At 39.5% G+C, this 25,734-nt stretch overlaps 2 protein-coding genes across 8 annotated transcripts in view; one reads left to right on the forward strand and one right to left on the reverse strand.

Moving 5' to 3' along the window:
• On the forward strand, positions 1–7,745 carry gpr161a (G protein-coupled receptor 161a). 2 transcript variants are annotated; one of them, XM_026912634.3, is made up of 6 exons: positions 1–601; positions 3,996–4,365; positions 4,644–5,362; positions 5,491–5,598; positions 5,857–5,976; positions 6,141–7,745. In XM_026912634.3, exons 2-6 carry the CDS (start codon positions 4,016–4,018, stop codon positions 6,401–6,403), a joined length of 1,560 nt encoding a protein of 519 aa, XP_026768435.1. In that variant the 5' UTR covers positions 1–601; positions 3,996–4,015; the 3' UTR covers positions 6,404–7,745. The 2 variants fall into 2 exon arrangements, with proteins under 2 accessions (XP_026768435.1, XP_026768436.1); XM_026912635.3 differs by lacking the exon at positions 1–601 and adding an exon at positions 623–770.
• Positions 7,468–25,734, reverse strand: part of dcaf6 (ddb1 and cul4 associated factor 6) — a 27,389-nt gene continuing 9,122 nt past the window's right edge. Inside the window, exons 6-21 of one of the 6 annotated variants that reach the window (XM_053234243.1) lie at positions 25,048–25,183; positions 24,250–24,461; positions 21,925–22,018; positions 21,054–21,170; positions 20,217–20,663; positions 16,662–16,817; positions 15,117–15,176; positions 13,534–14,029; positions 12,761–12,858; positions 12,378–12,621; positions 12,061–12,102; positions 11,454–11,592; positions 11,160–11,316; positions 10,982–11,070; positions 9,740–9,845; positions 7,468–8,633 (exon numbers count right to left, since the gene is read on the reverse strand). In XM_053234243.1, coding sequence (XP_053090218.1) covers positions 8,590–8,633; positions 9,740–9,845; positions 10,982–11,070; positions 11,160–11,316; positions 11,454–11,592; positions 12,061–12,102; positions 12,378–12,621; positions 12,761–12,858; positions 13,534–14,029; positions 15,117–15,176; positions 16,662–16,817; positions 20,217–20,663; positions 21,054–21,170; positions 21,925–22,018; positions 24,250–24,461; positions 25,048–25,183 — 2,637 coding nt within the window. In that variant the 3' untranslated portion in view covers positions 7,468–8,589. Of the gene's footprint in view, positions 8,634–9,739; positions 9,846–10,981; positions 11,071–11,159; positions 11,317–11,453; positions 11,593–12,060; positions 12,103–12,353; positions 12,622–12,760; positions 12,859–13,533; positions 14,030–15,116; positions 15,177–16,661; positions 16,818–20,216; positions 20,664–21,053; positions 21,171–21,924; positions 22,019–24,249; positions 24,462–25,047; positions 25,184–25,734 lie in introns of all 6 variants that reach the window. The other 5 variants (XM_053234242.1, XM_053234245.1, XM_053234244.1 and 2 more) reach the window with 5 other exon arrangements.

Below are 25,734 nucleotides of genomic sequence, written 5' to 3' on the forward strand. Positions count from 1 at the left end.
GTGATTGGATTGGCTGTGATTCACACATGATCCTTATGCAAAAATAATGCGGGAATATTTTTAATCCACTTCGTGATACTGAGAATGTTGAATTTAAAATGATAATCTGTTGATGCTTTCTTTCTAACACATAACCAGTTGGTTAATTCACTGAATTCACGACGTGGGATAAAACGTTAGGCTTATATTTACAGCTAAGGTATTTGGAGTATGAAACTATACATGGAGTAGCTTGTTTTCCTTTTCTACAAGGGACAAAAGCAGAAACAGGACGTGTTAAAGTCCAATAAAAGCTCAGTCTGAGTGGGAGTGAGCGTCGGAGCGCCCACCCGGGTTTGGTTTCGGGAGTGTTACTCTGTGGAGTCTGTGGGAAGGGGAGAGGGATTGAGGGAAGTTTTCAACCCTGGGATTCAGACGCCATTATAACCCAAGGACTGCCCTCTTCTTTATCCGCACCGACCACCACAAAGAAGGATTTCTCTCATGGAAAATGCATTCAGATATAACCCACTGCTGGTAATTTCTTCAGGAAAAAAAAGCCCACAGCTGGCTTCTGCCATGTTCTCACGGGACGGTGAGAGCCTGAAGCATCTCTGTGGAGGTGAGGAGACTTTATATGCGCCTGAGCTAGCTGTCCCTGCTGAGGAGAAACTTTCATTCCTTTAAATACACTGCTGCTAGCTAACCCAGCTAACGTTACTTCAGTCTGCACTTAACTTCTTACCTCTCTCTTCTCTCTCACTGGGAGACGAGTGCTGGAAAAGAAATGAGTAGGTGTGATACTGTTGTTCTCATAAAATGAAGCGTTAAAGTATTTTAAAGAGTGTTTTATAATTAATGGAAGAAGAAGCAGAAACGAACGTAAATCGCGTTTCTCCTCCTCTTGTACAATGCCAGCACAGTGTTGCGCTAGAAAGCTAGCAAAACTGGCTAACTTGCTAACTCATTTATTTATTTAGGCGTTTTTTTTTTTTTTTTTTACTAAACGCAAAAAAGTTTAAATGCTAGACGACACTAGCTATAGTCTAAATAGGTTCTAATGAGTATTACTATAAATAATATTCTTTGCAGATTTTACTCAGGTTCTTTTACTGATGCATGAAATGATATTTAAGCTTTGTAAGGAAAAAAGAAAAACACACAAACACATTACTGTTGCCTCAGATGACAGGTTTTGTGTCCAAGTTTTACTTCCTGAATTTTTCGATGGAGCTGTGAGGCTGATTTAGTAGCTATCAGAAACCCAGTTACAGCATGCATGCTGAAGATTTACAGTCTTCCCTCAAACGACGTTATATGTTATAATCTCAGAATAAGTCCGTCATTTAATTCAAGTTTATTTGTATAGCGTTTATTTTAACAATGGACATTTTTCGCAAAGCAGTTTTACAGAAATCTGTAAATTCAGGATATATATTGTAAATGTGTGAATTTATCCCTAATGAGTAAGCCAGAGGCAACGGTGGCAAGGAAAAACCCCCTGGGACGACATGAGGAAGAAACCTTGAGAGGAACCAGACTCAAAAGGGAACCCATCCTCATCTGGGTGACAATGGATAGTGCAATTATAAATAATTCGCTTCTAAACTGTATACTATATGGTCAAAAAGTGCAGTTGTGTAACTGTGAAAGTTCATTATAGTTTACACATGAAGTCTATTTTGAACTGTTCACTGATGGAGACTTGAGTGCAAAACTGTTAGTGGGAATTGCGAGTCCTAAAGCTACCATAGCAATCATAGTCCTAAGCCATCGTAGCAAAACTTTTCATATCAACTGCAGTCTAAAGCCATCTTGATAGTTTATAAGTGGTACCATCTACAGTAATCTCATGTAACTTTAGGCTGTCCATGTGGAGTCATCCTCAGCAGCAGAGAGTGGTTTCCAAGTGATGAGAAATCCAACCATAAGTAGGGCATCAGGCTGGAGCAGGCAGGTTGTTTAAAGTTACTCTCGGTGGCTGCCACCTCTGTTCTCATCTGTGCAATGTGTCATTTGATGATTTTTATAGATTGTAGGATGTTTTACAGAGGCACATAGAAACCACACAGAGAAGTGTATTTAATATTATGGCAAGTGTGTAAAGACTGTTTAAGATGGAAGCACTATACTTGAAGTGGCTCAATTGGAAATGTAATTCAGTTACAAATTTCAAACCCAGTCCCTCTTGTGAAAGTCATTTTCATTCCTTTTTGGATAACTGTTATGTGATATCCCTTCCAATGATATCTGAGATCACACCAAGTTGTTTTGGATGTGTGAGAAGTTTAATGTATCATTTTTGTTGCCTGTCATATTGACTGTCTTCTCCTTATGAAATTAGTTTTAGGGCAGTTTGAGAACATTTCACCTAAATATTTTTCACCCAAATGCTCACATGATATAAAAATAGAGTGCGAGTTTGGCAAACAGAACAGGCCAGTGTTACAGTCACTCTGCTGGTCTGTGGTGGTGAAGCAGGAGCTTAGTTTGTTAAAGAAGGTCTCTATTTATCGGTCAGTCTACATCCCTATCTTCAGGTATGAGCTGTGGTAGTGGAAAAAAAAGAATAAGGTCGCAGAACTTTGGTTCCTCTGAGGTGTTACTGGGTTTACTTTGCGGGATAGGGCGAGAAGCTTGACAATCCGGGAGAGCCTTGGAGTAGAGCTGCTAATCCAACTCGAGAGGAGCCAGTTGAGGTTGTTCAGGCACCTTACAAGGATACCTCCTGGACAGATCCCACTAGAGCTGTATCAGGCATGTCCCACTGGGGTGGACACCCTGGGGTTGACCTGGGACCCGCTGGAAAGAAATCACAATTTGCTTGGGAACATCTAGGAATCCCTCAGGAGGAGCTGGAATCTTTGGCCAGGGATAAGAGAGGTTGGGATCAACTTCTCAGCCTACTGCCACCACAAACCCACCAGGAATAGCACATGGAAAATGAATGAATGGGTGAATGAGAAGAAACAAAAAAATAGGAAATTAACAGTCTAAGCAAAATTGACAGTCTAAGCAAAATCCAAAAAGTTTTTTAGGCTAAATTCTGAAATTATTTTGTATACACTTTTGGGCAAAAAAAAAAAAAAAGGGCCAAGCTCAAAATGGCAAAATATTAAGCTTTTAATGGTCTTAACAACAAATCATTGGTCAGGAAATTAGCAAGAATTAAACAAATAGGTAAAGGAACTTAGTATGGGATAGCTTTTCCCTTTGATTTCTTTAAATGTTTAAGCCTTGTGGCCCTTGATGGGCTGCATCAGGTGTGGCAGATAGCCAAATAACGACTAACCTTTTAAGGAAAAAAAAAAAAAAAAAAACATCCCAGAAGATATTTTTGGTAAATTTTGTACACTCAGACATGTGTTAATTTGAATTTTACATCAAACATTTTAAGCATCATCATGATTTTACCTTTGCATACAAGGAGACTGTATAAGTGAATTTCCCTGTTTTCCCCAAATAGTTCATTGCAGCAAAAGTAAACGAGCAAATGGAGGCACAGGAGCTCTCAGGAGTGCATTTGTTAAATTCTTGCTAATTTTTTGACCAATGATTTTTTGTTAACACCATTAATATTTGCCATTTTGGGCTTGGCCCATTTTTTTTTTGCCCAGGAATGTGTTATATATATTATATGCAAATTATATATTTGCATCATATGAGAGTAGCCTGCAGTAGGAACTTTTAGTCAGTGTGATTTTCACGCTTAAAAGCTTTGAGATACAGGAGCACTTTTTTGCAGCAAAGTTCCTCATAAGTCTGGGGACAAATGAGCACTAAATAAGCAGAATAATAACAAAGCTTGGGGTTACAGTAACAAAAGTAGCTTTGTATAGCCAGTAGTAATCCCTAGGTTTTTAATGAACTACATTGGCTGGCATCTCAATGCTGCACTATGAGCTCATTAGCTACTTGAATAATGTGATATTTCCTTGAAATCTGTTGATACTGAATACAGAACGTTCTCAAAGTGTGAGTGCTGATCATTGCCTAATTGGATCTTTTTCTTTTAGGCGCATAACAACTTTCCACGATGAACAGCAGCAAGAATGGCACAGCGGTGGAGGGTTTGGGTGCCAGCGGGACCATGGTGCTCGAGTCGGCCTCAATCATAGTTATTGCTTTGCTCATCTGCTTGGGAAATCTGCTAATTGTTGTGACACTTTATAAGAAGCCCTACCTGCTGACACCCAGCAACAAGTTTGTGTTCAGCCTGACCTTGTCCAACCTGCTGCTGTCAGTGCTCACCCTCCCTTTCGTGGTAGCCAGCTCTCTGCAGCGAGAATGGATGTTTGGGGTGGTGTGGTGCAACTTCACAGCCTTGCTTTATCTGCTTGTTAGCTCTGCTAGCATGCTCACGCTAGGAGCCATTGCTATTGACAGGTGAGTCTGTTGTACATTTTTTTAAAAAAATGACATTGGAAAAGTCTGGATTCAGTGTATTTGTGAATAAGTTATATATGGAGAGAATAAAATCTTATAATTTCTGTTTATGTTGTATTTTTTTGGAAACCAGTTATTTGCAGTGAGTGTATTTTTATTTAAGTAAGTTAAAATTTAAATTATTAAATTAAGAGGCCACTGTCATTTCATTGACTTACAAGTCCTTGTGACATTTTAAGTGCAACTCTGTTGATAATACTGTTCATTCTTAATCTTAGGTATTATGCTGTATTGTACCCAATGATCTACCCTATGAAAATCACAGGAAATCGGGCCACAGTGGCCATTGTTTACATTTGGCTTCACTCTTTAGTGGGCTGCTTGCCGCCACTCTTTGGTTGGTCTGCGTTTGAGTTTGATAACTTCAAGTGGACCTGCACGGCAGCCTGGCACAAGGAAGTTGGCTATACATCTTTCTGGGTCACTTGGTGCTGCTTGCTTCCCCTGGCAGCTATGCTAGTGTGCTACAGTGTTATTTTCCGCGTAGCTCGCATCAAAGCACGCAAGGTGTATTGTGGGACTGTGGTGGTTGCCCAGGAGGAGTCTGGCATGCAGAAGAATGGTCGCAAGAACTCCAACACCTCCACCTCTTCTAGCAGCAGCCGCAAGAGCCTCATTTACTCAGGCAACCAGTGCAAAGCTTTCATTACCATCCTGGTGGTGATAGGGACATTCTTGACCACCTGGGGGCCCTATGTGGTGGTGATTGGAACCGAGGCATTGTGGGGAAAAGGTAGTGTTTCTCCACAGCTGGAGACTCTAGCATCCTGGCTGTCTTTCACCAGTGCAGCATGCCACCCATTAATCTATGGACTGTGGAACAAAACCGTGCGTAAAGAGCTGCTGGGCATGTGCTTCGGGGACCGCTACTACAGAGAGTCATTTGTCACACGTCACAGGACGTCACGACTCTTCAGCATCTCAAACCGGATCACTGGTTAGTCCCCTGAGATGAATAGAGATTGTGCATGTGTTGCATTCTTCTCAGTGCTGTGATGTGTTTAAATGCCCTGAAGTGTAGCAAGCTTAAACCTGCTGATTGTCTCAATGAAATGTCTCCTTCAGACCTGGGGATGTCTCCACACCTGACAGCCATGCTAGTTGGAGGAGGGCAGCTCTTAGGGCCTGGCAGTAGCACTGGTGATACTGGGTTCAGTTATACTCAAGATTCAGGTATGTATGTGCAACACACAGAGACTGCACTTGCCTACAGTTCCCACACTGAATACAGTCAAAGGAACCTTTCTCCATAGCACAACCCAAACATTTTTGAAAACAGCTAAAGGCTATGATTACTGGTGATTTTTTTTTTTTTTTTTGTGGTGTGTGTGGTGTATATGGGTTTGAGATACTTAATGCAGACTATGATGATGCCATGCAACATTTAAGGTATTTGGGTATTTGAGTGATCCTCACTGTTTTCTCCTACAGCTACAGACATCATGCTACTGGATAACTACTCATCTGACACCTCCCATTTCACACACTACAATGGCTTTAAGAGAAGAAGCTCTGTCACATTTGAGGACCAAGTGGAACAACCTCGTAAAAGTATTTGAATTCTTTTTGCTTTTGTGTCAGCAAAAAATCAGTAGGACAAACCAGTGTCTCATTACGTTCCTTAATAATAGCATTTATATACTGCATAGCAATATTGAGAAATCATGTGCTTTTATTGCAAGTCATGTCTTACCCATAATTACATCTTTATCCAGGTGACTTCCCAACAGTCCAAGTTACTGCCGATGTCCATAAGTCGCTCGACAGCTTTGCATCCTGTCTGGCAAAGGCCATAGAGATTGATGCCAAGTTGCATCTGTTTGGGGAGAGCACGCCAATTACTAGCAGTTTGATAGCACGCAACACACCGAGAGGACCACGGTATCTAGATGGACAGAGACTTAGGATGGAGAGCATTGATGAAGGAATAGTCAAAGATGATGAAGATGAAGAAAATGTCCATGATGAATCTGTCTGATTGTTTATACACTGCACTTTAAGTACAGTATAGAGCTGGCATACTGTGCACTATGCTGCCTTATTTGGTACAGAGTCTTATGGTACACATCCATCCATTTAAAAAAAAATGTTGCTTAGTGTTTATGTAATTAATAAACATAGGAACCATGATCTGGTTAAAGGCTTGGATAAGAGACTGAGACCAGTGCAAACAAAGTTAAATGTACTGTAATGGAGATTCCTCTTTGTAGCAAAGTGGGGAGAAGTTGGGTTGTATTGCTTTCAGTTAACTAAGCTGTGTTTATGTACAGGTGGCACTGAAAATAAGTACAACTTAGACATTTGTAATCAGTACTTTGTCCATGTGCCTTGCCTTTTTTTTTTTCCTTTGCAAGGAAGCCATAACCACTATATTGAGTAACTGTACTGTCTGTGGGGAATAATTAGTGCTGAGGGTGGCCTTGTAATTTATGTTTAGTATAAATATTATGCTATACATGTTTTCCTTTGTATAATTTACTTTGTATGGAGATGGTGCATCTTAAAACAAATTTATCTTGTATTCCTGTTTTATGCAGAGAAAGGTAGCCTGGTGACACTATACCATGATGTTTCTAATGTAAAAAAAAAAACAAAAAAAAAAAAAAACAGTTAATGTGGTACATTATAATCAGTATTATAAGCAGTTGTTTATATACTAGTATTCATTCTCAATCCATGAAGCGTATTCAGCTGTATGCCTCATGTGACATGATGCCTTAGTTGAAGCAACCTGTGACTCATTGCATTAGGAACTTCTCCAGTAGTACTGAAATGCATGAAAAGCAGTGTTAAGTGTCTTATTAGTACAGTTGCACTTGAAAATGGTATGGGCCGTCTTTAGGTCAGGTTCCTTTTCTACTGCTGCTGGTAGAATAAGGAAGATGTTCCACTGACCTCCAAATTGTCCAATTGAACAAAGAATAGTTTGCAATTTAGTCTGAGAATTCCTGTGGAATGTTTTGTACCAAAGTCAATATTAATTGTGCTGTATATTGTCATGAAAAAATCTATAAAAATACCATAAAACACAAACTACAGGGATTTCTTGTATTGGTTTATTACAATCCCAAAGATTGATTATCCATTTGTATATATTAAATCATTTAAAAGTGACTATTCCATGTCCATAATGATCACGGCACATTCAATACCATAAATATTCATATTCTCCTCTAGACCTGTGTACTTTGAATGTACCTAAACCTCTCGTGATTCTGAAACTGGTGGCTGAACAGGAGACGGTTCACATTCCTGAATGGTGTGCAATGACTGGTTTAAAGCAACAGGGGGGAAATGGAGTAGTGAGGGAGAACCATTTTGTCTGATTCCCTGTAATCAGTGACCTTTTAGCAGCGCACTCGGGCCACCAGCTGCCAAAACAAATACCATCTGTCCTGTTAGCAGACAAACACTTTTAGCATTGCTCTGCCATTTATCACTGAGGACAACCACTTGAAAAGACAGCAGTGGGCTGAACTTTTCAAAGGTCTTCTTAAAAAACCTACCCACTCACATGCCTGCCCACTCTCATTTCATTTTACACATCCAGTGCGCATCAACGAATCCATGTCTCTCAACAATGCAGACTTTCATATTTGAAACCTTATGAAGTATTTGATTCTATCGGAGGTGCCCGGAAGAACAAATGAACAAATGTGGAAATCATATTTTAAAAAGCAATGTAGTCTAGACAAACCACACAAGGAAAATTGACAATTGATATTGTAGCAACCCTTTTTTAAGGAACAGAAACTTAAAGCATGATTTTATGTGTGTCATGCATAACTCCAGGTCTACAAAACTAGAAAATTTCACACATAACACTGCTCAAAGCTAGACCATTTGCACAACAGAAGTATTGCATTTAAATATTCTCAAGCACCCATCATCTAGCTACCTCTGTCACATTTTATATATTATATATTTATATATTTTTATATACTGCAATTTATTCGTCTTTCCTCACAGGTACGATTTACTCCCATGTGAAGTAATCAGTAGAATAGTCAACTTTAAAAAAAATGATTACTACAAATGGACCTAACAAGGGAATATTCTACACAGCCTGTACAAATCTCAAATATTCAACTGTTTTAAAGCAAATGACACTGATTGATTGGGGGGATGGGATGGGGTGAGGTGGGGGGTAGAATCACAGCAGTGCTACTGCTCATCTTCGTTCTCTTGTCCAGAACCCTCGGATCGGTCTGAGAGTTAAAGTGAGAGACAAAAAATAAAATAAACACCATGTTTCTCAATTACTTAAACAGCAGTAAGATATGAACTTGTCTAATTTGATTTGTCCATTTATATTTTCATATCGTAATGTTAGTAATCATCACTCTTAGGGCTGATTTATACATCTGCATACACGTGTCTGGATGCATGTCACGGTGTTGTTTGCGGATGCTCGCACAAGGTGAAGTATTTCTACCTGCAATTAATGTGATTGTGTCCTCACCAGACCAGAATCAGACCAAAATGTACTAAATTAGACAGTGAATAAGGGCCAAAAACAACACAAGTTCCATGTTTCACTGTAATAAATAAATAAATATAATAAATAGCCTAGAAGATAACATGAGCATAAATTTGTTTTGAAAAGTTCTGGGGAAAAAAGAAACCTTGTGTAATTATCTATAAACCAAGTGAATCCTGACAGAAAGCATTTCTGAAGTGTTTTAAATGGTCTGTACTCAGCAGTATGAGCGGCTTTGGTATCAAAGCACTTCAGTTTAACTAATCTTTAAATCCACAATTCTAAAAATTACTAAATGAAGGATGCTTCATTTTTAATTTTTACTGAGTTGCTGTGATTTACATCACCTACACTGTGTGTTGACTGGGAGTCCACTAGATGGAAGAGAAAGTAAAGTGAACAATCCTGCTGGATTAAACTGGCAATTATAATGAACTACAGCCAGCATATAGCCTCACACTTAATATAATATACTTATATTAAATTATTTTAATATAAAATAGTTATTAATTAATTAATAATGCAATATAAATATATTGTATTAATATAAATATGTATTAATATAAAATGTCACAATGTCTCATCAAACTGTTTCCATCTACGTAACTGACACGCCTCTCCACCAACCAATCAGTGTTCCCCCCGACGCACTGATGATACACACAAGGAGGACTGCACGCTAGCACGTCTCTGCGTGCCACGTTTACCCATGATCGCAAAGACATGTTAACGCAGAAGTACAAATCAGCCTTTAGTCCCCAGGGCTGGAACCTGAGAAACAGACCACACTCTGGACAGCAGTTGTACTCAAATAGTGTGGAATGTGAAGATCACCTGTTCGGAGGTGATTGAGTGAGGCCAGCATTCGAAGCATGAAGGAGGCAGGGACAGTAATGGTGTTTCTTGTCTCTTCCAGCATCAGTTCATTACGAGCTATCACCTATAACAGAATCACACCACATATAAAGCATCCCTGCTATAGTGAATAGTTAAATGACTATTAGAGTTTATTAGAGTTTCTCTATTCCATATTACATTGATTAATGCAGGATCATAATACAGTATATAAAACTCTTAAGCATCTTATGTCTTATGAGTGGCTGAGTGGCACTTCTGTTCAGTGATACTAACAGCAGCCTGAAAGGGAGACTCAGATTTTTGAATGTTGTTGAGGGTTAACCTCTTGTATAAGACAGAACTTTTTCGCAGCAGCTTGGAATCTAATTATGGTCAGCTGTTCCATTAGCTTATGTCTCGGCACAGAGCCAAGGAACTCCCTTGCATTCCTTATCTTACTATGACACCACCTCAGCCTGGTAATCAGGATCCTATAGAGGTGTACTAAGCTCTGCTGCCCTCTAGAGCACCTATAAATAGAACATCTAGGCTCACATATACTGTAGAATAAGAGTTCATGATAATATTATTTTATACCACAACACTACTGAGTTACTGAATCTGATTGGCCAGCTGTTGTTGATTAATTTTCTCTAACAGCACAGCTGCAATTCAAATTACAGTTTTATATTAATATGCTTGTTCTAATACATTATTTTTCACATATACTTGTATGGCAGACAATCTACATAATCTAAGGCTAATAATAAATGTATTTAAAAATGTTTTGTTTAAAAAGAAAAAAAAATTGCTTTCTGGTTTCTCATTAATATCACAAGCTGTGATTTTTGCCTTAATAACTTCTAAAGAGAGAGAGAGAGAAAAAAAAGAGTCTGGTGTGGGAACTACTGCTTATAGCTGCTATAAATGAGAACAGGAAATAACTTGTCTTGTAGACATTCCACAACATTTAATGTAACTATTAAAGCTTAAAATACTGTTTATAAAATGTGTCATTTATTCATAAATTGTAATAACTGGCAAATCACTGTGGTATAAGAGAAATAAAACACTTCAGGACATACTGTTGTAGAAAAATAATCCACTTCAGGGCTGGCATCCCACCACCCCACAGTGGATTATATTCCTATACCAGCACGTCCCATCGTCTTTTACTCCTTAATTTTTTTGCTTGCTGCTCTGGTCAAGAAAACAATCAGCAAAGGAGATTTACTGTACCTCGTCAGCAAGGTCTCTGTTAAACGAAGGTGACTGCTCAAGTGGGGACCAGATTTTGATGTCATAGTCAATTCCAGATGAGGCAAGAACTGGCAAAAGACATAAAGTAACCATAACATCTTGATTCCTTTACTGACTTTCGCCTAGCCTGTTTTCAGAAGAGCACTGTGATACTCACTTGGGTCGTAAGGGTGAGGCTGCAGACAGTTAACTACATGATTATCAGCCTCCAGAAGCATCAGGTGCTCTCCTGTATGTCTGTCCCAGATGAAAATATGGCCGCAGTCCGAGCCACTCATGACAAAGTTATTTCCCCAAAAACATGACTCCTTTATCTGCACTCACAAAGATAAAGAAATGATAATTAACTTAAGAATGTCATACACAATCTTGTCCATTTTAAATCACAATATAGCTTTTATCCTATTGCCAATTATTAGTTCTTCTTGCATAGCACTGCACAGTAGCACACCATGGTTCTGGAGTTGCGGTGGCCCTTGTACATCATTTTGACTGAAGGGCGCCTGATGTTCTGGGTCTCGCTCTCCTCCATCTCACGCCTTTCCTTTCTCCTGCGCAGGAGCTCCTGGATACGGGCTGCTGCTGAGCGCCTGGACAGAGAATAAAATATAGACTTCATTGACGTCATGAGGGCTAGCAGCATTCTGACTGCATTTAAATAGTAATCAAGGCTTTTAAATCAGTTTTCACAATATAGTGATAAAATCAATACAATGGTGATTAAATAAATACTCTTAATGCCCATGCTGTAGAATTATTGTTGCTCACTGTAGCAAAGGCAGTGATTACACGAACATTTGATTAGACACGAGGCTCATTTCCAAACACATGCATACGACTCACTTGCTGGGTTAGTCACTGACTGAAGTACCATTAAAACCAACCCACACATTTTTGTAACACACTGAAGCAAATAAGGTTACAGTTAGTTCCTGTAAAAAACATTTGCAATTCCACTCCACCATGAACACATTTCAAGGTTAATATATGCTAAAAAAATCAACAAACGTTTCACTTCTTGTACTTAGATTATTTTAGAAATGAGCTCATCACAATACCTGATCATCCTATCACCTATTGCAGAGCCTCTGAAATTAAACCTAATAAGAAAAACAACTTCAGACTTTTTTCTAAAATGCATACATATCCTTACTTCGACAATTACTTCTTAGGTGTACTATGCTGAAATAAATAATACAACTAAATGTAAAACCTGAAAAAGACATGAATTCTTACACATTGTATATATTACATTTATAAAGGGTAGGCTGGGCTTTATTAGAATTCCTTCACATCAGCAGCTCTGCAACAATTGTACTTCACTCAAGTTCTGAGTACTAAAAGCCCATACCTTTGTCCCTGAGCTCCTCTGTACCTGGCTGAGGGGATGAGAATCGGGTCATCATCGCTGTCATCCGAGTCTTGGTTACTGCGTGAGGGTTGAGTGGAACCCTGAGTGCCCTCCCCACCTGGTTCAGTCCTCTTGCAACCTTCTGCTGCTGATGGATTCTCTGAAATGGCTGGGCCATACAGCAGTCTGCTTCCCTGAGAGCTTCCCGAGGCCCTCTCAGCGCCACTCTCTGAGCTCTCACTCTCCTCTGGCACTGACTCTGCTAATGCTACAGAGGAGGAGCAGTGGGAAAGATGGTGATCATGCCAGTTCATGGTTCCAGGAGGAACAAGAGGACAGTAGTTAGTCTTAAACAGAAGATTTGATTAGTATGGACTAATGTTGTTGTTGCTGAAATAATGGCTCACCCTGTTCTGGGCTTCCGGATGCAGGCTCCTGATTCTCCCGCGCTTGAGCAGGCTTTTGTCCTCCACCACCAGTTCTGGAGCCAGATGCTAGATTACTCCTGCACATTGATGCAAAGAGATGTTTATGACTCTTGTGACAAATTGGCTCTGTGGCAAAACAAAGTAATTAGCAATTGTTTAAGGCTCATGTTAACATACAGTACAGTACGACATACAGTTGTGTGCAAAGTTTGCATTCCCTTTAGGATGAAATGAAGGAGACAAAGATAAGATAATAATGGTGAAAACAATAATTAGATCAGTTTAAAAATTTTATTCTCCCTTTCAGAATGTGATGCAAATATTGTCTATCCACCCACTGCCTTTATATCTGTCTCCACAATCTCTTCTGTATCCTCTAAGCCAGATCCTCTCAATCATAATATTTACCCACACATTCTTCCTGCTACGTCTGTTTTAATGGCCATTTACCATATTCTTCTTGATATACCTGTTATAACTCTGCTATATTTCATACAATGACTTCTTCAAATCGTAACCAAGTGGGTTATGGCAAAACTTTCTCTTTGTTTTGGTTGTTTTCAACCTATTATTCTGTTGATTTTTGACTGCTGCTGTAGCTGCTTTGACTTTATACCCGAATTTCATTTTTAATGTCGTGAAATTATTTCTTTGTAGAGAACTTTTACAAGAGAGGTACTTGTTTCCTTTTTCAGTCAGAAATTATTAGGGACACTCAGTGTGATGTGTCTGGTGCTGATCAGTTCTCTCACCATTCATCTGTGAAGTCTAATTTGATGGTGCTGGTGGTGGTGCCCTCTGTGCTGTAATGCAGGCTCAGGACGGGCTCAGGTTTGCCTGCTGCTGTAGCCACTCGCCCAGTGCCAGAGCCCACTCCTCCAGTCCCACTGCCACTGCTAGCTCCATCTTCAGCAGCTGGAGTTGAAGAGCAGACTCGACTGCTATCTTCAGCAGCAGGAGTGGAGGAGATGGCTTCACTGCTACCTTCAGCAGCAGGAGTGGAGGAGATGGCTTCACTGCTTCCTTCAGCAGCTGGAGTTGAAGAGCAGACTCGACTGCTACCTTCAGCAGCAGGAGTGGAGGAGATGGCTTCACTGCTACCTTCAGCAGCAGGAGTGGAGGAGATGGCTTCACTGCTACCTTCAGCAGCAGGAGTGGAGGAGCCGGTTCCAGTGCCATCTTCAGCACAAGCCTGGCTGATACTTGCACTCATATCACAGCAAACATTCCCTGATGCTTCAGTGCTTCCTGAAACAGACAAAGAGAGACCAAAGAAAAATAGAAACATGGTCTGCGGACAGGTGAAATCCTTTCAGAACTGCAGCTATGAACATGAACAACACTAAGATTATATTTACTGAGCGATGAATTTGCTGATTTGTACATAACAGACAATTATTTGATTCTGAAAGTGACAGCACCATCAACCTGGTAACAATTTGGAAGGGAGAACAGAGCAGAGCGCGATACTTGGTAATAAAGTCAACAATTACTATAAAGACATTACTGGCATTGCGTCAACAAATTCAATGCAAACCTCACATTTCATGGTAACGTGATGCAAGATGTGTAAAGAGGGCAAAGTTACACCACTAGAATGATCAGTTTGCATTTCAATACAACATAATAGCCTCAAGCCACATGCACAGTGCAAACTATAATGATTCATTTGGTGAAGAAGAAAGTAGAACACTTTAACTAATGTAAGCATGGTTTACTGGTAAAGCCTTTAACCAGTTAAACCAGAATGCAAGTTAGGAGGGGGAACTCAGAGTGAGAGGAAACTTTCTTTAAACATCACAGCAAGGTTAAATGTACAATCAGCAACCGGCACAATCAGCACAAGCTCATCAGCTGTGAAGAAGTACATCAAGTCTTAAGAGGATAAGCTTCCCCAAATATGTTTTTCTTTTAAAAACAAAAAACTGACCCAAGTCTGCTTAAACTAACCAGACTACACTTAAAAGCTGATTAGATTTTTAAAAGCTGTAAAAATTTTAGTAGTGAAGACAAGAAACCTTATATCCCAGGCAACTGACACTATGGGTGAAGGTTAAAGACAATGTCCGCCCATCTGGATGAAAAAAAAAATGGATAATTTAATCTTTCAGCTGAGCCATTATTTTCTAAATGGGCTTCAATAGAACAGCTATATCTGCTAAAAATGGATGGATTTTAAGGACCTGTCCATTGACTGATGATGCTGATGCCGTAGAGAGAAGAGACACTGCTGTCCCAGTGTGACAAAAAGTACACGGGGACAGAAAAAAAGAAGACAGCTGAATTAAGGGAATGAAAGGAAAGGGAGAACGGTGGAAGAGGTGAAGTGACGCACCAGGCTGCTCATCCAGAGTCATGGATCCAAGCTGTTTGTTTACTGCAGACGAAGGGGAATCTGGAACACAAACAAGATGTACTGAATAAGCAAATAAAAAAAGAAATAAGCAAAGAAACGATGAAACTGGGGTCGATACTACAAGTATATCAGCACAGCCATCATACTGCAGCACAAGCAGAATCCAAATGATAAGAAAGACGTGTCCTGCATAAAAACAGCCACTAAGTCCAAAGTAAATGCTTAATCACTAATGCCATCCGCAGCTTAGGATATGAAGCTTGACAGCAAGCCATCAATTGATGCCTACAAGGAAGCCCTTATGTACACCAATACAACGCAATTAGTTTTCATACTTAACGTAATGCTAAAAGACAGATTGGTCTCATATGTTAAAACTAAAATATCTAAAAGTAACAAAATATCAGGAACTGTAAGGCTCATTACTGACATTTTAATATCCATATTTTACTCAGGGTGCAGTTTTATAATAGCCATTTCTTGCAGTTCCAATATTATAAATTCCACATTTCCACTTAAAGAAAACAGCATGTGAATTTAATAGAAACCTCACACCTCAAACAAGATTCACAGATACCCTTTACATAAAAAAAATCACCTTCCACCTCAATTCTGAAAACTTGCCAGCTTCCACAATAATGTTCATGTTGGTCAGCCACAGCAGAGCCACTGCTGAACAGGGGGACACATGGATGACCTTTATTATAATTATTATCTGGTTTACTCTCATTCCAATCAATCTACTTCTGCTCGATGGGTTTATTCACATAGCTTCTGGATGATGACTGCAGCTCCACCATAAAATCCTTACCGAAGCACTCAAGGCAGCGATAAAGAACAAATTGTATTCTTAGTGCACAATCTGATCTCTAGTTATTGAACACATATTTCCGGCCAGCTGAGTGGTGGTGTTATGTTATAGACTTAGTGCAACTGTGCTTTGTGCATCTCAGAGACTTCCATAAAATGCCATTCACAATTTAATTTAACCTGCACTCAAGCAGCATACTGAAGCCATATTCTTGTGAAAGGCATGAATGGTATCTGAGGCTCAATTTGAGTTTATTTGGGCTGAAATTTTGTCACACCAGGAGCTTGTAAAGGATGGGAGTGCATTGGGGAGCACCTGAAAAAAATTCAGGCCTACCCCAAAGAGCTGCACACAATAGGCAGTGAAATATTAATACATCATGCACAAAAAAGACAGCAGCATAACAACTCAGATTCTCAAACCAACCTGTGAACAGAGTACCAATACACTCCAATACATGATTATAGTATCCTCAACAAAATCAATAGGTGGCGATATTATCATATCAATGATAGAGTTATCTATAATAGTGTGTTTGAATGTGTACACAGTATTAAGTTTCATGGAGTAGAAGCAGTGCTCCAAAATTCTATAGTTAGGCAGCAAACCAGAGCCATTAGAGGATAAAAGGCTAGCAGAGGTGGGAAACGTTAGATGGAAAGGGGCTGCAGCTGGGCAGGGTTCATGGCTAGCTAGTGAACATGGAGTGTAACCTGCTGGTGGGCGGGTCTGTGCATCAGGGCCCTGGGCTCGGCTGTCTGAGGCACGAGAGGCTGAACGCTGGCCTTGCCCAGGGGGGTCAGCCAGAAGCAGCAGCCTCTGCAAACGTCTACACACTAAACTTACCGGGAGTCTGCGGGGACCATATTCTGGCAGAAAAGCAGAGACAAAAAGATCAGGAAATATGAAGAGAGGAAAAAAGGTAGGGCAAAAAAGGGCAGAGAAAGGGCAAATCATAGATAAGAGGCACTGGAAACTAGTAAAATGCGCCAAAAATAAAAAAAAAAAATAAGCAGAAGCCTTAAAGATGTCATAATAACGGTATTGGTAAACTAACCATTCATGCACTTTGCTTGCATCACAGGTACAGTAGACAAAATATGCAGACAGATACACTCAAGCCATACAGTTGAGGCCAAAATTTTCCATACACCTAGGCTAAAGATATTTAATCTCAGGTTTTCATAACTCCACACATTTCATGTTACCATACATTTATTTTGGCAAGCCAGTTAGGGCATCTGCTTCACATTAGAGGTAATTTTAAAACAATCAGTTAGAGACAGATTTATTTCAGCTTTAATTCAATATATCTGAATTCCAGTGATTCAAGGCTTTACACACACCAAGTTGACTGTCTCTATAAACAGTCTGGAAGATTCCCGAAATTGATGTAATGACTTTTAGAAGCTTCTTATTGGCCAACTGTCATAATTAGGAGCTAATGGGAGCATAGCTCTGGCTGTAATAGGACCTGGGTCTGGAGCCAGTGACTTTTTGCCCTCGATTCTATGAGAAATTCCAAGCAACTCAACCAAGACCTCAGAAAACAAAACTGTGGACCTCCAGAAGTCCAGGTCCTCCTTAGGAACAATTTCTAAACAACTAAAGTTACCATGGACATCTGTACAAATAATTGTATGCAAATATAAAACTCTTGGGCCCACTCAGACTTTGCATCATTCAGAATAGAAGCACAAATTAACTGTCAGGGATGAATGAACTGTCAGGGATGAATGAACTGTCAGGAATGAATGACATTTGCAGGTAATCACCAACCTTTCCTCTGGTCAGCTGAAACAAAAAATTGAATGGTTTGGCCATAATAATTGGTGCTATGTATGGGGCAAAAAGGGTGAGGCTTAATCCGTAGAACACCATCCCGACTGTTAAGCATGGTTGTGGCAGCATTATGTTGTGGGGGTGGTTTTCTGGAAAAGGGATTAGCGCACTTCAAAAAAATAGATGGCATCATGAGGAAGGAGGATTATCTAGAAATATTGAAGCAAAACCTCAAGACATTAGCCAGAAAGTTAAAACTTGATCCTAAACATAACTCCAATGCTGTTATAAAATGGTTTAAAGACATCAAAGTGATGGAGTGGCCATCACAAAGCCCTGACCTGAAATAGAAATAGAAAATGTGTGAACTGTACTGAAAAAGTGTGTCTGAGCAGGGAGGCCCACAAACCTGACCAAGTTACACCAGTTCTTTAAGAAGGAATGGGCATAAATTCCACCAAAGTATTGTGAGAGGTTTGTGAAAGGCTACCCCATGAATTTAAGTTCAAGTAAAAGGAAAAGGCACCAAATACTAAAGTGTATGTCAACATCTGACCACTTGACAATTTGATACAGTAAACAAAAGCCGAAATAAATCTGTCTCTTAGCTATTATTTTGAAGTTTCCTCTTATCCTAACGGACTTAACACAGGAAATGTTTGGAAGCATGAAATGTGTGGAGTTGTGGCAAACAGAGTACCTTTATTCTAGGTGTATGTAAATTTTAGCCTCAACTGTAGACGCATACAATTAAACCTTCAAGAGATGACAACTTATAGAGGGTTATTTGAGAAAACAATCTTCATCTGTAAAGGAACCAAAAAAAGACAGAAAACTAAGGATTTAACTACAACTCTCTGTTCTGCCACTTGACTGTTCTACAATCCTAAAGATACTATCAGAGTGGGCCTGCCACAGCTCAGTCATCAGAAAATGTGGCCTAAATCTCATAATAACCCAGATAATATACCCATCAATATACCACTAACATGAGCAGTCTTAGGTTTAAAACAAGAAGAATGGATAATAAAATGAACATGTTATAAAACAGGTTATTACACAAAATATAAAAATTTTACAACTAATAAAACACCTATTCACCTCTTACAGCAAAGCCATTGTAGTCTCTAGAGCATGATTTCCCCATTTTAGGACGAGAAAAAAAAAAACCTCTTCCGATGATTAATTGTGAAAGGAAGAAGGATATTTTGAAAGACTACAACCGCTTTGGGGCAGACATTTTGGAGTTTACATTACCAAGGATTGCTAGCTGCACTAGCCTATACTGATATAGCCTATAAATCATGAGCAACTAGGATTTGTTAATGGGGTGGAGACTGTATGATTCCTGCTGGGTATTATAAGACTGGTACACTGATGGGCAAAATTCCAACAATATTACAAAATTGTGAATTCTGTAAAAATGCAGAGGCTGAGACAAAGCTATGACACAAAATACTACTATTGGTACCCTTGTTAAAGCTGGGGGAAAGGGTTACAAAAATGGCTAATTTACGTAATCTTAAAATTGTGTTTAATTCACTTAATCTTGCCGGAAAAACAGCCCCATGACACTACAAAGCCTGCACCATGCCTTTTAGGTTCTTTTCTGTATAACAATCAATCTTTTACACATCTTTGTTTACCTATTTTTGTCTTATTCGACAACAGAACCCAGGTTCCAGTAGAGTCCAGCGAACTTGAGGGGCATAGGGATGTGATTACATGAAAGAAAGGCTTTCTACTGGCATGCCTTCCAAATGTTATATTGGCATAGTATTAGTATTATATTGGCAGCATCTAGGTATAGATTTGGACACTTGGCGACCTCAGAAAGCTACCATTTTCAGCAAATCTCACACTGTGATCGTTGGAGAAATTGGCACTCTATCCAACCTCCTCACTTTTGTATTCGTCTTCCCCATGTTGATGAGGGGCTAAGGGACTTTGGCCTATTGATGACTGCTAAAGAGTTCCTAAACACTCAAGTGAATTAAAAAAAAATAAAATAGAAAATTTTAGATTAATTAATATTTTGACTTATAATGATTTCTCTCATATTTTCAGTGTGATCTTAAACTAATTAACCGTTTTTTCCATAACTTTTTTTTACCCATCTTTACCAGTATTAAATGCTTGTTTTATGTTGAAATTTGTATGTCAAATTCTTTAACTTGACTCTTTAATTTTAGAACCCTTGGTTGAAGGTTCTGATTTCCAAACAAGAGGTACTTAATTTTTAAAAAGTCTTGACATATTTTCAAGACTGTTTTACAATCAAACTGGTTATAGTACCAAATGCACATGAATTCCACACCTGGTTTTTCAATCAAGTCCAATGTGGCTGGAACACTAGATAATGTGAGGCTCATCAACTGTGTTTGTGTACCTACAACACATATTTGGTATTTGTCCCCAACTTATAGCGGTCATGTTATCAATACTGACATGCAACAGGGATGAAATGTCAGTCATGGCATTCTTACCAGACAGAACAGGCTCTGTGGAAGGGGTAGGTGTGGATGACCTGGAAGTCATCACCTCAGGTTGGCTCTTCTGCTCTTCTGAGTCTGGAGAGGACAGCAAGGAAGGGGAGGAGGCAGTGTTGTCCATAGAGGAAGAGGTGGAGGGAGGCAGAACTGTCACAGTGGAAGAAGAGCCTGAAGAGGAGGAGGAGATGGATTTGGGGAGAGGTTGTGCCGAGGCTGAGGCTGAGGCTGAGGCTGGGGCTGTGGCTGAGGCTGAGGCTGAGGCTGGGGCTGTGGCTGGGGCTGTGGCTGAGGCTGAGGCCTGGGCTGGGGCTGAGTCCGAGGCAGGTGGGGAGGAATGGTCAGAGGTAGCAGACTCCACCTCCATGGGGCCTTCAGCCCCCAGAGACTCCTGAGAGCGGCTCTCTGAAGCTGCAGCTGTTCCCAGTGTCCGAGCTGTCACACCTGTGGAAGAAGAGACATAAGGCAACTTTTAGCTTTAATTTCTTTATTAAAAAAAAAAAAGAGAGAAAGAGAGACATGCTTCTTAGCAAAAATGTATACTACAACCTGATGGATGTTTTTTTGCAGAGTAGGTTGCAAACAATACTAACATATACAAAACATATCTTTCATGCATGTAATCACGAGCGTTCTCTCTATCTTACTTATTATTGGGCTTTGAATTCACTGACTTTAGACACACCACAAATGTCTGTTAAACCCTGGGCATAAGAACTTAAAATACAAAAGCCATGTTTTGACCTGGTTTAAAAAAGACTGACCAAGCCCTTTCAAGCAGAACGAGTTATTTCGGGACCAAAACTTATAGTAATATGGTGACGCATGTCATACCTCTGGGCCGAGTTTGGGGACGAGTTCTGCTGCTCTGGGCCTCGCTGGCCTCCTCAAACCAACGTGATAACATGTCTGACATCCTCTGCATCAGAGACACATTGGGGCTCTGTTCTCCTGAGGTGAAGAAAAAAAAAGCCTCATGACCTTAAAACTTCAAGACCTCCACCACTCCAAGCTCTCCTTTTTTATAGGAAGACAGCTCTAAGCCTAGCTTACAAAGAGAAACTAATGAGCTCCCTCTAAGTAGACTGTGGCTTATTCATATTCTGAACAAAAAATGAGCAAGATGGATTAAAAGGTGCTTCAAAAGATTGTTGCCTATATCTCAATAATGAGTATATAAACATGAGTTGCTCTGAGGAGCAGAGAAGCCTGTAAGCTACAGAGCAGAAATTCAATTGTAAATGGAGGTGTTCCAATTCCAACCCTATTCCAAGTCTAAATCAGACATTATTGATGTAGCCATGAAGTGTGGTGTACTCAGAACTTAATCTGGCATACCACATTTTTTTTACTCTATATATAATCAAGTTAAACAGAGGTTTAATAAACAAAAACACAACTTATGCAAGACAACACAACAAAACAAACAGCAATAAATCCCTCTTGCAACACACCTTTTATTAACTATTTCTAGAATTACATATAACATTAGTACTACCACAGCAAACAGTGAGAACGCTGAATAGAAATAAATAAAATAAAAAAATTACAAAATATCTATAGAAAATATCTATAGGAGGTTGGTTTTTGTGTGTTAACACTTTTATTTATAGACAAATATTTCTGTCAGTATTTCTGTTGGATTGGTGTGTGTTGTGTATGCTGTGTGTGTGCTGGTGGAGAGGACCACAGTTTTTTATCCTACCATCTCTTTCTCTTTCGCTCTCGGGTCGAGCACGGGGTCCAGTGTCTGACCAGTCTCCTCTCAGGCGCAATCGCTTGACCGGGGGTTGCTTCAGCTGCAAGAAACATCAATCACTGTCAAAATAGTCTCGGTCCCGAATTCTTAACATACTACAAATTACACTTAATAAATGAAAAGAAATGAGTGATGAAACAGAATGGAGTTCCAAATGCTATTCATAGATTTAGGAGATTTAATGTGGCATCCTACATGTGAGTACAACTGCTAATTCTTCTTGGTCCTTGCCAAGTGTCATACTGAAACACATACTGATTAACTTTCAGTCATGACTCTTAACTCTTAGGACTCAAATTGAAGCTACCAGCACTCTACATAGTGACCAACATAACGCAGTGTGCAAGCACATAACAGGGTTATACTGACAGAGCCTATTTCTGCCACACCTGGAAGAACAAATTTAACTTTTTTTTTTTTTTCAGAAGAAAATCAGTAACTGCACTCAGATATTAACCCAGATCTCAGACCTCATTTGTAATTTGTAGCAGGCACAACTTCATGCATTAACAGCACACAAACTGAATGGAGCATATGGCAATAGCAATACGTGCCATAAACAGTAGAACCCCTTATCCACAGGGGATATGTTCCAAGTCCCCCAGCAGATGCCTGAAACCGCGGATAGTAGCGAACACTATATACCGTACATACCTGTCATGACGTTTAATTTATAAATTAGCCACAGTAAGACATGAACAACAGTAACTAATAATAAAATAGAACAATTATAATAATAAACGTTAAGTGAGCGTGGTCTCTCTCTCTCTCGCTCGCTAAAATATTTACTGTACTGTACTCACCCTTCTTCTTTCCTCGTTCTTCTTCACTTAAATGAAGCAATTTACGACATCTCTTTGGCACATCTGATTTGCCAGCATCACTACTCTTGCACTTTGGGGCCATTATTAAGGGTTACTTGAACACAAGCACTGTGATACCGCGAGAGCTGATCTGATAACCGAGACGGCTACTAAGTAACTAACGGCTCGGTAGCACATACAGTGTGGATACGCTGGACAAAGGGATGATTAATGTCCTGAGCAGGACTGCACAAGATTTCACCATGTTACTCAGAATGGTGTGCAATTTAAAGTATGAATGTTTACTGTATTTCTGGAATTATCTATTTAATTTTTTTCGGACTGCGGTCAACGACGGTGAAACCGCAGTAACTAAAACAGCGAATACAGGGATTTACTGTACATATACATATACAGTATAAGTCATACTGAATCATGATCGGGCTTTCTGAAGTTAACCTGTAATGTTAACCTGTAATATTCTGTAATAACTTGAATTTCCAATATTCCCCTTTATAATATAGACCTCCCCTTTATAGCCTCCAACATGTTGTTCTAACTATGCTATATGTTATATACTGCCTTCTTGAAATTAGGTGACTGAGAAGGCCATAGCAAAACTTTTTTCTTATGGTTCTTTGCAATTTCTTGTTCATTTTACCTAACATTTTCTATTATTGCAGAATAGAATAAAAATAATAACATTTAAAAAATTCGACTGAATTATTATTTTTTTTTTTTTTTACACAGGAACATTTGGGGATGCCAAATGCATCTTAAAACAGCTACATACAAGGTGGAAAATCCCAAAAGCTGAAAATGTAGGCAAAACACTGAGAGAGAAAAAAAATCACATTTAAAAAGATGCCTATTCTTCCAATGAATTTAATTTGAGAGACCTGAGGGTTTCTCCTCTCTGACTCTGACTGTCATTGTGCGCTAAGTCTATTTCTGTCCCTGCAATGGAACATAGCCTGCGTCTGCAGCTCTGTTTGGAAAGGAATGTGAGCATGGGGGAATCCAGGCACTGCTTTACACACTGAAAGCCTGAGAGACCCTGTATCAGTGACCCAGCACATTTCACCACCTCCCCCCTGAACTTTAATCCCACATACACCACCAGGTCTAGTGGGCAAAGCCTCATGATCTGAAGGTCAGAAGTTATAAGCTGGTTACTTTACAGTTTACAGATATCTCAGAATTGTTCAATTGTTCAATCAGTATACCTTTGCCTAATAAATGTAAAACCACACAGGTCATTAGTAGACAGATCAGGGTGTGTCCAATCTGTTCCACCTATGACCTGAGACAGACTGATGGAAGATATTCTCTTTGGACTCCTCCTCAAATCTCATGTCCTCCAACATGCATTTGCAAATACACATCATCGTTTCTCCGCAGTACTCATGGGGGTGAGCTATTTCTAAGTCTTTAGTAGATGGACAGTTATATCACTTATGCTCCTCACCTCCTCTCTCCTTTCCTCAGATGGACCCTTCAGCTCTCGGGCCTGGTCATCTTTGGGGTCAAACAGGTAGATGTAGTCGGACGAGTAGCTGACCAGAACCTCCTGTCCATCACCACTGTAGCATAGGGATGTCACACGGCAGGACTTGTTGGACAAGTGGGCAGGTACAAATCGCACACACATACCTGTTGTCCCTCGCCCCATGTAGTTACCTGTACGTAGTGAGCAAGGTATTAAATAAACAAAATGTTGCAACTTTTCTGTTTAAGGTATGAATTGTTTTTTAAAACCTTATGAAGTACTCCTAGAGGTAGGAGCTTTTTAAAACCTTATGAAGTACTACAAGGGGTAGGAACTTGTACTACAAAGCACAGTGATCTCAAACAGCAGCAATTCGTTACCGAAAGGATCTTTTGAAAAGGCATTTAGGAGTAAACTGAGGACAGAAACTAAAGTAAGACTCAAAGCCCTTCATATAGGATGCTTTAAAATAGAAACACTACAGGTATTTATAGTAACAGGGGTGGCTTGTTAATTGGAATTTTACTTTAATGAAAATTTATAATGCAGTCTGTAACCACCATGACATACAGAACAATTTCAAAATGATTCACAGTGAGAAAAACTAAATCACATTATCACACTTAACTGCGCAAGATGAGCATTTGAATTTGGCATTTATGTCATGATGCTGATCGAAATGAGCCAGTTACAAAAAATGGTTAGCGGAATTTGTTATACATTGCATGTAACAGAAATTAATGTCATTTGAGATTAAAACAAAAGTTCAGCTCTCACCTGTAGCTCTAGTACCAAGCATTCTTCGGTCATAGATTCTTACTGAACTGTCTGAGCATCCCACAGCAAGGTAGTACGGCACAAGGGGAGAAATGGCTATCGAGGTAGCAGCTCTCCGGCAATTAATCAAAATATCCTGATTATAAACAGTCAAAAAAAAGAAGAAGAAATAAAAGAAGAAGAAACAAAATAAGTACAAATATTTGAGAGTAAGAAGAGCGAGGGGCAAGATAAGTATGTATAATATGTAAAATATGAAATGAGTAAGGTCTGGTCTTTTTGTTGGAGAAGCCCCAATTCACATAATAATCATGCTCGAAGATAGGAGTAAGAAGACACAACATATGTTTCTCTAAACTCCAAATTGTCTGCAATCTCATAAGTAATGTATTGTATAAGAGTTTAAGAGTACAAGATGCTTTCCTCATTAATTCCACATCACCAGATATTTGAGTTCAAAGCTAAATGTGTATTTCTTAGCTCAGAGTGGTACAGAGCTTTGTGACAGCTGTAACATAATCTAACAGAATATGATCTTTAAGTATTATTTTAACCAATGCCACTGCACAAACACAAAACTACCTTCACCTCAGTCAAACTATGTATCATAGCAGGCTGTGAAATTCAGGGTGGAGGCTGTTGCCTCCTTACAAGATCTGGCAAGAGAAGTTTGGGTGTGCCTCTTAA

The sequence above is a fragment of the Pangasianodon hypophthalmus genome, chromosome 5 (assembly GCF_027358585.1).
Source record: "Pangasianodon hypophthalmus isolate fPanHyp1 chromosome 5, fPanHyp1.pri, whole genome shotgun sequence".
Classification (NCBI taxonomy): Eukaryota; Metazoa; Chordata; class Actinopteri; order Siluriformes; family Pangasiidae; genus Pangasianodon; species Pangasianodon hypophthalmus.